At 36.6% G+C, this 11,813-nt stretch overlaps 1 protein-coding gene across 1 annotated transcript; it reads right to left on the reverse strand.

The window, feature by feature from the left end:
• Window positions 1-345: 345 nt before the first annotated feature.
• On the reverse strand, window positions 346-11,417 carry LOC102720267 (probable LRR receptor-like serine/threonine-protein kinase At1g51860). The gene is made up of 12 exons (XM_040527789.1): window positions 11,348-11,417; window positions 10,221-10,761; window positions 8,833-9,296; window positions 5,553-5,691; window positions 5,386-5,457; window positions 3,352-3,429; window positions 2,524-2,678; window positions 2,113-2,375; window positions 1,798-1,924; window positions 1,478-1,546; window positions 970-1,159; window positions 346-745 (listed from the first exon to the last, which is right to left on the reverse strand). Exons 1-12 carry the CDS (start codon window positions 11,415-11,417, stop codon window positions 346-348), a joined length of 2,568 nt encoding a protein of 855 aa, XP_040383723.1.
• Between the last annotated feature and the right edge of the window lie 396 nt (window positions 11,418-11,813).

Consider the following 11,813-nt stretch of genomic DNA (forward strand, 5'->3'; position numbering starts at 1 on the left):
TCGCAATGTGAAAGATAAGCAAATCTTTAATTAGTCATGTGAGGTTATTCTCAATTATAATCACATTACAGTACAGGATCAAACAAGTTACAGTGGAAAGGCATGAGCAACCCATTAAATACATTCAATAAGCCTACCATTATGCTGGGAGACAAGGTAGTATCACACACTACCAGAAAAGTTTGGAAGTTCAGAGACATGAACCTTATTACAGATACCACACAAAAGCAAAAAAGTAATCATCAGAATCCAGATACATGCATATACATAATTAATTTTGACGAGAACATGTATATACACATGTGTGTTATCACCGATGCAAAAAAGATAGGATCAGCTGCAGCATCATCTTGCCGATGGAGACAATGTGGTTGTCGAGAAAGTGGTTTCATCCACTGTGCTTATACTTCCCCTAAATCCGCTATCCAAACGAGCATCCTCCAAAGCAAGGCTCTCCTTTAGTTGCATAATAACAACAGCCATCGTTGGACGTTGAGCACAAATATCAGCGGTGCACAATAATGCAATGTCCACCACCTTCCACATTGAGCTAACATCGTAGGAACCTCTAAGCCGCGCATCAGCGATCAAGCCGATGTTACCCTCAGCAATCTTCTTTTTCACAAGTTGAATGATATGGCCTTGTCCCGGTAATATGGGAGACTCACCAGTAACTATCTCCAGGAGAACAACGCCAAAGCTATAAACATCACTGCTCTCAGTGAGCCGCCCAGTGTGATAATACCTAAAAGAGAACAATGTTAGAAAACCCCCAATATTAGTTGATTAAGCTGGAAATATGACACACCAAAATTATTTTATTAGTTTTGTTTTCATAAACACCATCTTGTCAACTTTACTTCCCCACAAGGCAAATTTGACTTCTGTGAAAGATTATTTGAGGTAGATATGGTATCGAAAAAAAGGTAAGTTAGAAGAAATATAAAGATATACAAAAAAAATACATACTCAGGGTCTATGTAACCCGCTGACCCAGCTGGAGTGACTGATATGTGAGTTTGTGTGTCGCTAAGATAAGTCTTGCAGAGTCCAAAATCTGCTATTTTAGCTTGCAATTTTTGACCCAATAGAATGTTCTGGGTCTTCACATCTCGATGAATTATTGGTAGACTGCAACCTTTGTGCAGATAATCTATCCCTGCATTTACCACATCATATGAAAAACTATAGTAAGAATCATGTGTGTTGAACATGTATCAAAAAACATATCATGTTGGGAATTTATCAAAAAAAAGTTTTATTTTAAATGGATAAAATTAACATGTTTTATTAGTAATTTTCACCGCTATATGACATTAGAATTATTGTACACAACACACTTTTGACAATGAGTCTATCGATGCCATTGTTATGTGACTATTCTAACACCTTCCTTCTGCAATATTACTGCAAATATTCCAAGACAACAAATAGAAAAAGGACTATCAAAAGTGTGAGTCATTTTGTCGCATCATACCTTGTGCAACTTCAATCACAACTCGAAGACGTGTTCTCCAATTGAGAGTTTCACGGACATCATTATTACCTTAATATATGTGGCAAGTGATAGTTAGAATAGAGCCATGTGAAACATGTCATTTTCCACAAAATTGTTGTGATGAATTGAACTAGGAAATGTGTGACTATTACCTACCAAGGTAAGTTCAATTTTTCCAATGCAGGTAGAAACTTATAATTAGAAATTTACACAAGATGAGCACTTAAGTTGAAATATTGTACAGATGCAGAGCTTCCAAATAAAATCAAGAACAGGGGTTAAGTTTGAAATAAGAAAACCTCTCAAATGATCATAGAGGCTGCCACGAGCCATGTACTCATAAACCAATGCTAAATGATTGTTCTCCCTGCAGTAACCAACCAAAGAAACTAGATTTCTATGATGCACCTTTGTCAAGCTTTGAACCTATAAATCGATGGGCAAAACATAGAGTAAATATCATAGTTTATTGATGTCATTGTGAGTGTAACAATGTTTAACCAAAAGATTCCATTTTTTGTTCAGCATAGGTTATATCATAGTAGAATGTTCATATGAAGTCATAACAAATTAAGATGTCTTTTCACTTTCATGTGCTTGAATTGAGTACGCACCTCTGCAAAAAATTCATCAAGCCCATGGGATGATGATTCAGAACGCACCTTGACAGCAACCTCCATACCATCTTCTAACCGACCATAGTACACAAGTCCAAAACCTCCTTGTCCAATGAATTGAGAAAACTTGTTAGTAAACTTCTCAAGCTCCTTGTATGTAAATTGGCGATTCTCAACTTTTTGTAGAGCATCCGCATTATCTTTTCTACTTCCTGGGGCAATATCAATCTCTACATCTCTAGGAGGATCAGCTGAAAAAACTAGTTACAGAAAGTACCAGCTATGTGAGAAATACAAGAAAGATAAATAATCATAAAAGAGACAATATTAAAAGAGACAATATGTTCCTAAATAATCAATAAGTTAATACAAGTAAAACAGAAAAAATAGGAACAGAGCAAAACACACCGTTCGCCTTTGTTTTATGTCTCCAGATCAAATATATAAGAATAAGAGCACCAATTGTTGTCACAGGAACCACAACCCAAATCGCTATGACAGCTCTATTTCCATTCTTCTCTGGCGGGCTTTGTACAATGCACGAATTTCCGTTAGATTCAAGCCTGAAATTATGTAAAACAACCAGTTCAGGGTTTACTTTGATGCCTAACTAACCAAAAAAAGGTCCATTTTACTCCCCAAACTAATTGATTGGACCACATAACACATTAAACTTTTTTTGGCTCGTTTTACCCTCCAAACTATTGAAAATAATTCACTTCACTACATCATAGCATTTCTCTTCGTTGTTATGGTTAATACAAATTGTATTTTAAGCCAATTTTCTTAAGAGCCATATATAACACCATTACAAATTTTAAAAAACATTTTCATTTTTGTTATTTATTTGCTTGAACTTTAAAATATTAATGTTTAAATCATTCTAATGAGCTTCCAACCTATGTAAATAGTTTGAAGATTTTGAAAAAAAAAATGATGAGTAGTAATTTGTAATTCATTTGTCATCCTATCAAAATTTTAGTGCAAAATATGACTAATATGGATAGTAAAAAAAAAGAAGTAGCATGAGAGGGGAAAGCGAACCATTTTCAATAGTTCAAAGTGTAAAATGAGCTGCAATTATGGTGTTAAGTGCTCCAATGAAAGAGTTAGGGGAGTAAAATGGATTTTTTTTCTCTAACAAAAAGTACTCCTCATTGGTCACCAGCTCAAAGCTCACATGGAAAGCAATATTCCAAAATTCAGAAACACAATAGAACAATGTCATTTTAAGACCCAAACCTGAAAATTAATGATTGCTTATTACAGAGGCCATCAGGGATTGGTCCGCTTAGTTGATTTCCTAACAAATTCCTGTCGTTACATGGAAACTAGATATTAGTAATGTGCCTTGTGTCGTATTCTTAGACAATACAATAATTTTCAGGTAAGTGACTCTTTTCTTAGTAACAATATACAAGCTTGGTAGAGAATTGGATATCCACTGACACCATACGCGATTAGAGCTGTATATGTTAGGACTTTCTTTGGGTATATACACAAGTTATTATACATCATCCATTCTCCATTGATCCAAGGGTTCATCTTTCTCTTGTCTTACTTCATGCGTGTCATCATTTATTGTCATTTACATCTATTAAATGCAATTCCTGTGTACAATATGAAATGCATCAATGTCTTAATGTGCATATAAATTTGTAATAGAAAATGTATTTTTGATGTAATAGAAGTTCAAGGCTTTACAATACAGTCAAATTTCTTAGTGGAACGTTTTTTTTGCACATTTCTGTTTAGTTTGAATACTATGGCCGTGTTCGGCAAGCCCCCATAAGTTATCTTAATTATCTCCCTCGTTTTCCATGCACACGTTTCCGGAACTGCTAAATGGTGTATTTTTTACAAAAAATTTATATAGGAAAGTTGTTTTAAAAAATTATATTAATGTATTTTATTTTTTTAATAATTAATAATTAATTAATTATGTGCTATTCTATTACTATGTTTTCCACGTCGGATAACTAACACCCCTCCTCCCCTCAAACGAACACGGCCTATGTGGTGTGATTTGTTTTAAATTGGATTTGAAATATAAAACATTAAAATAAATTGTCTTCCTTCTTGGTGTCAGTAGACTGCATGCTGCTTGGTTGTTTAATTAATTAGGAAGAATAATTATTGCAAGTGATGATTTAGTTTTTTAGTGATTAATTAATTACTGCAACACTTTGAAAAAAATAGATTTATCTCAATCCATCCTCCTAACTCATCCATAATCCTATGTGTCCGCTTCTTCCGAAATTGTGTACAACCACCGCCTCCTCTACAAAAAATAGTTTGGTATCCAAATTCACACTCCTAGCCCATTCCCAATTTTATTGCTATGTCCCGTTGAAACACATGGACTACTATCTCCGTTTCATAACGTAAGATGTTTGACTTTTTTCGGTTGCAACGTTTGACTTCGTCTTATTTAAAAATTTAGTATAAATATAAAAAATGATAAGCCGTGCTTAAAGTTCTTTTGATAATAAAGTAAGTCACAAGCAAAATAAATGATATTTCCATAATTTTTTGAATAATGCAAATGATCAAACATCGCAAGCAAAAAGTCAAATATCTTACATTATGAAACGGAGGGAGTAGTGGTGGAATGCATGGAACAACTAGCCTTTGTGTCAGGATGCGCATGGTCAACGATTACAGTGGAGTATATTGTACCTAGGTGTGGCATGATTGTATATGACACCGCATCATGCAAACTTTGATATAAACTTATACTATAGCAAGGTATAGACATATGGCTGATGGAGAGCAATGCTTACCATGCATATATAGTTCATATTTGGTTAAAAGGCATAGCATAAGTATATAGAGCTCTGCTAGGGTGCTGTTTACTAGTGGTAGAAATAAAGTTGGATTATTGATCTAATTTTATCGGAGAGTTTAAATCTATTTCTATTACCACCTCGCTTGACGGTAGTAGAAACATGGATTGATATAATAGTCCAGAAAAATATAGGACATATGGGTAAAATCATACATTTGCCCCTACCAAAGAATGTGTCGTCAAGTATGTGCTAGGAAGCTATAAATGGATAAAAATGTCTTATGAAGAATTAATAAAATCCTAAATACCAACCTTACCTCTAATAATTGAGTAAATGAAGTATTGATATGCCGCTAAAAACTAACGTTAAATAGCACCATAGTGTTTCTCAAGTATAAAATGTTTTAAGGATGAGAAATTATCCAAAAAATGTACAGAATATGCCTCTCTTCAAAACAAAATAAACCAATACTTATACATACAAAGATTGGAGTGCTGTGAGCAATGTAAAGTTATTAGATATGGGCCCATGCAAGTTGCTGTGGGAGAGATCCCTGCATAAAAATTATCAAATTACCTAACATAAAGCAAAGGCATGAACTTTATGACATAATACTGGTGTATGCATCATGTTTTAAATAATACTCACAAAGATATTATAGTCATGGTGTTACCACTTGTATTACTGCATCCCACACCTTCCCAAACAAGTGCGGTAGGGAAACAAGGATCACCCATCCAGTTCTTCTTTATGCCATACTCGAATTTAATTGCCATGATAGCATCAACTAGCATAGGAATTGATAAGTTTGAGGATAATTTTCAGTTAAACACAACAAACAAAATAAAGATGTAAGAAAAAAACAAATGCAAAACCATTACATTTCTATGCACTAGAAACAAGTGGATCTCAGTGTGTGGTAGGCAAGGAGGCGAGGTAGAGATCACTGGGAAGGGAGCAAAGCTTGGAATTCAGTCGGCGGCTAACTTGCTTGTAGACGCTAGTGAGACCACAAAGTGATTCGGAGTGGATGGGTTGGTTGTGAGGTTGTTGCCTGTGTGATGCCACCAGGTGAGGCGCTTGCCCATCTAAGGTGTATGGGGAGGCAAGAGTGGCTTGGTTGTGCCAGAACATAATGGCTTGCAAGTTGAGGTTGGGTAAGTAAGGCTGTCGTAGAGGGTATTCATTGCACGGGTGCTAGTGATAATGTTATGATGGGCTAGTTCCTCTATTCCTCTCACCGCATCAATAATGGATCTAACAACGGTCGGCCAACAGCGAGATTGTATGGTGCTGCAAGGCAGCAAGGGCAAGCTAGATTTGCCCATTTCTTTCCTCTCATGTTTGGTCATGTAAAGTGAGAGCTTTACGAGAGGTGGTGAGCTTCGGTTGATGGTTGCTTAGTGTTGAAAGCAGCCTGTAGAATGGTTGTATTGGTAGTGGTGTCTGTCTTTGTGTAGCTTCTGCGTGACAAGGCTTGGCAAGTAACGTATGAGTATATGAACAATTTCGATAGGGTGATTTTGACATAATGTTCACTACATCAGACAAGCAATGTGACAGATTGTTGCTCTATAAGATAAAATAAGGTTTGAGTAAGGCCATAGTTCAAGTTTTTTTGAAGCCTAGTCTTGTAGCTTCCTTTATTAGTTTCCTAGCCTCCTCTCATGCTTTTTATGTACCTCAATTATAAGGATTAGAATCTAAATACTCATGTTTGTGGTGTTTGGCCACATGATTATAGAGGCGGATTTCTATCCATCATCTATAAAAGAAATATATTAATTACTTAGTTCGACCCGGCACCATGTACTATTCTTGGCCCGCAGGTGCAAGGGGCAGAGCCAACCTCCTATGACCTAACTAATAGAGGTGTTGGCCGGCCTACAACTGTAAAGGAGTAGAGGTGGTGTGCCCAGCCACATAAGTTGCATAAGTCATAGATGAAGTTTGTGCCACTATCATGAGGAAATACCCCTCCCACAGGCGACAGAGGCAGCATGATGAGGCACATGGTGTGAGCAGAGTCAACCTCCTATGACCTAACTGATAGAGGTGTTACTCGGCATGTAACTGCAAAGTAGTATAGGCGGTGTGTCCAACCACATAAGCTGCATAAGTTGTGGATGAAGTTTGTGCCGCTGTTATGAGGAAATACCCCTCCCACTAGCGACAGAGGCAGAGGCGCATGGTGTGAGCTTTTACACCTTAGAAAAACTGAGTTCGTTCAGCCATGGGATAGATTATTATGCATGAATTTTTTTTACGTGACCATGCATCCCTTAACCATGCGACTTGGCCTCTTGCCCCCTTCAACTTGGGGCCACCTTGCTGCATGAGGACAGTAGAGCCCATAACACAAGCCTCATGTACGTATACCCTTAGACCACACATGGCATGTGAACTATCAAGGTGAGTTGTTTGCATGAGTATGTCAGGCCCACTTTTTGTGATTTTGTTCCCAAACTTTTTTTATATAATAGTTTTGTTCTTAGAAATGGACATAGCATACTATGAAGTATATTTATATACTAGAGTTTGGTATTGTTGTGCATAGTGATATAAGAACCAACATGATATCTAAATGTCTGTCAATTTAGTGCCGACTATGGTACCATAATACCTTATGCATTAGTAATGATACTCTTGTAGGTACATGTACTAATACCAGACAACAATAGGCACGTATGAAGATACATGCATGTACTAGAAACAATACTACTTATGCCAACAATGATACCTGATGCCTACAGATCGTATAAGGTAATACCAAGATAGGATGAAGCTATTTGGCGAAGAAGAAGATGGTATTAGGTGTGATACATAGGTATCAAATGTGAGACCTAATACCTGGTGGTACCATGAATTATACTTTTGATATTGGATCCCAAGTACGGATCTCATACCTGCATATATCATATTGGATACCTACAAAGTACTAGATATGATGTTATCATGACATCATCACCACCAATTTCCCATGGCTGGACAGCATGCCATCCGGTACCAATATCCTCTTTGCACCTTTTTATAGGGATTGGAGGGAGGAATATATGGTGTTTTATTAAGATATTTTAGCTAATATTTTAGTTGAGAAAGTGTCATCCATAGTACAAATATTTTGTCAATTTTATACTACTTTAAATGTCTCTAGTGGTGGTGACAGTGAATTTGTCATCCCACTGCTTTATATAGTTTTTTTTTTGCAAATTAACCTATGGTATTTCTTGATATTGTGGAGTAGTCCATATTTGATTCAAACAAGTGATATTAATATAGTTGATAAAAAAATTCCTATAACATTTTGTAATATATTTCCATAGCAAAGCATGGGTATTTTTGCTAGTACCAAAAAAATCTTCAAACTACCAATGAATATTGTATGAAGAACAAAATGACATTTTTCCGTCCTATTCTCAATAGTAAGATTATTGTTCAAGTGGATTATACATTCACCAATAAATATATTTGTAGATAGAGAAACACAAATAACAATATGATGTAGTCTATTCCACACTTATACCTAGCTATCTTTAATACTAACACCTTCGCAAGCTGGGCTAGCCCACAACCGACGACTAAGATTTATGTAGTACTGTTTGCTTTCTTTTTTTTTCATTATGGACTGGACATAGCCAGTACAATTGGATAGGCCAAGTCTTAGGCCAAGATCTTTATGTGCTTACAAAGAACTAGAAAAATCATTGTTGGTATCTTCAAATAAATGTGTCAACTCTTATTTTGCAAAGAAAGTATAGCTTTCAACCTCTGCAACCTACACCAACTAGAGTGACTAAATCCATGGAATTGTTCAACTTGATATAACGATCAGTGTATGGAAATATAATCAAACATTAAGATTAAATGAGAGAAAACAAAGCAAGATAGCTACGTACAGGGATCGAGTAAATAAAAGGAGAATGCTTACAATCTCGTGGCAATGTCTTAGGATTGACATTGGGGATGCGAGTGTAGAACTCAAAGGCGTTGATCATCACTGGCAACTTGGACGCAGTGGTGGCCCCAACAGTGATGCTGTATATGGTAGTTTTGGACTTGTACCAACCAACGTTTCTCGCGACAGTGTGGGCTAGGTATGGTGGGATGAACAGGAATGGTTCTAGTTCATTGATGGTGACATTCAACTGCCTTATCTCGGTGTTCTGGAAGTCGGCAAAGTGCAGGTACACCCTATACTCGTCTGACTCTAGGTCTTGCCATTTGCTGATAAACTTAGTGTTATTGCTAACTGCCTCGATGGCAGTCTGCATAACAGACAAGGGTACAGGCCAGTTGGGATCCAGTTTGATGGGTGACACTGTAGAGATGTTCTTCCACAAAGGGCCAGACTGCACTGGCCACCAGTATCGATCATATGGATCATCGCTGTACCTATAGATATCCCAGAGAGGTTTAGAGAACAATTATCAAGTAAATTGACTGTTGTAGAATTCAATGGATTTAAGGAAAAATAGCAGTAAAAGAGGGCATGTTTGTCAACTTAATTATATCACAAATTAAATATAGATTTCTTGAAATATATGCGGTCTTTGTTTGATTTAGTAAAAGAAAAATGTGCATGAAAAAACACATATCAGATGAATATGTGAGTAAACTTTTCACTAAAAAAATGACAGTTGTCGAGACACATATCATATAAAATACTCACTCCATCTTATAAATACTTCATTTTTTTCCGTCATTGTCACTGATCACGCAAAAAAAATTCATCAGTGGAGAATTAATAAATTGGTGTAAAGAAAAAAAATACATATTGTTAAATTGCGGGATAAATACATTATTGGAGTTTAAAACGAGTTGGAGATAAATTTATTATAGTTTTGCAAAGTGATGAACGTTTTAGTCTTTTCAGCTTTACATAGTAAAAAAAACTGAAATATTTGTAGAACGAAGGGAGTATAATTGTTAGTTTATGTTGTGTACTCCCTCGGATTTCAGTTTTTTTACGTAGTTGATTTTTTATTTATGTTTTACCTTTCGTCTTATTCAAACATTTATCTAAATATATAAAATTATAAATCATATATACATAAAGTTACTTTAATAATAAATCAAATCATAACAAAATAATTAATAATTATATAAATTTTTTACATAAAGCGAAAGATCAAACATAGATGAAAAGTCATCAACGTCAATTAAAATAAAACAGATCGAGTATTTGAGATCTAGTAGTATATAATATAGTGGTAGCCTAGCATAGATAGAGAGACACGCAAACACCATATCGCAAAAGAATACCGTGTATACGATCATGGTAGCAAAAATAAAAAAGAGGGGTTCCGATGCATGTACCGAATAACTGAATTGCTTGAGCCCGTGTTGCCTCGAACAACCAAGGACATGGACTCGTTGACCTTGAGGTCCGCGTAGATCCCGCTGCCCATCGTCCTCAGCTCCACCGAGGACACGAACGGCGTGTTGTGCGGGTCGGTTTTCACGAGGCACACCGGCGCCCAGCTCGCCCACGCCATGAACAGCGCCTCGTACCAGTGCTTGCCGTCGGCTTTCACTGTGGCCCAGCGGTCCACGCCGATGTACAGGTCGAACTGCAACGTCGACGAGCTGTCCTTGCCGTCGTAGTTGCCGTAGAAGAAGACCACCCGGAGCAGGTATTTGGCCCCGGCGACGGTAGGGAGCGCGTAGCAGTTCCGGTCCCCGGAGGGGAAGCTCCTGAGCGTCCGGTAAGGACGGTCGAGCTTGCCCTCCTGATCGGCAGCCACCACGTGGTTCTCACCGCCGTCGACGAATGAGCCGTCGGGGACGTAGAAGACGCCATTGGTGTCGTTGTAGCCGTTGGAATTGGCATCCAGGCCGCAGTCGATACTTAGGAACCCTGCGGATTCATGCATAGAATAAGATCAGTATATATATATATATATATATATATATATATATATATATGCATATAAAACTGATCGAAATGATATCTCGATCTCAGTTATGAACAAACGACTAGCGAGCAAGCCATTGTGTGAGTTATTGCTGTCCCGGAGAATTATGCCCGCGATGATAAATGGGACATATTTGTAAAAAAAATTATAAATAAAAATTTTATATACATGCTATTACTAATCTAAAATAAAGGTTGAAAATAAACTATAATAAAAATATTTTAAAATAATCTCTGAATTGAATTTATGGGTGAAAATTCAAATTTTGGCTTTTAAGTATAAGCAAAGGGGTGATTGTTTGGTTTTTTTTTAACGAAAATAGGCAAATGAGGTATTTGCATATGAAAAATAATTTGTGAATAAAATTTTTTATATGTATTCTTGGCAAGCTAAAAGCTGAAAATTAAACTCTAGCAGAAAAAAGCAAAATTAACTCTGAAAATTTAAATTTTGATTTATAAATATAAGCAGAAACAAAAATATGGCGTGAAAAGCAAATTAAAGGATGATGCCGAAAGCCAAACTTACCTTTTTGACCGACTGCACCAGGAGCTGCCGTTAACAAGAAGAATACAGCAAAACAAGCTAGGAGCGCCATTTTCACCGGCCGGCCGGCCGGCTGTAGATCCTGCTCTCTGGACACCCTGGCTATTGCTAGCGAAATTCCACATATATATACTGGTGTAGCTGCTCACTCGTTGGTTACATATATACAGGCTCAGATATATAATTACATACATATTTTCCTAATCCTAAAAATGCCATAGGTCCAATTTATGAATTAATTTCTAATCCCAAAAAGAGGATAGGTCCAATTTAGAAATTTCCGAAAACCAAATATCGCCATCAGCTTAGAAAAGAATCGAAAATTCATCACCTTTCACACACAGAGTTGATCAGTTTCAGCATTAGCACTTAACCAAATATATATATAGGGAGAGAGAGGAAATCTTTATCCTGCTATCGGGTATCAGGTATAATTACTCTCTTCACG

Source organism: Oryza brachyantha, chromosome 9 (assembly GCF_000231095.2).
Source record: "Oryza brachyantha chromosome 9, ObraRS2, whole genome shotgun sequence".
Lineage (NCBI taxonomy): Eukaryota > Viridiplantae > Streptophyta > Magnoliopsida > Poales > Poaceae > Oryza > Oryza brachyantha.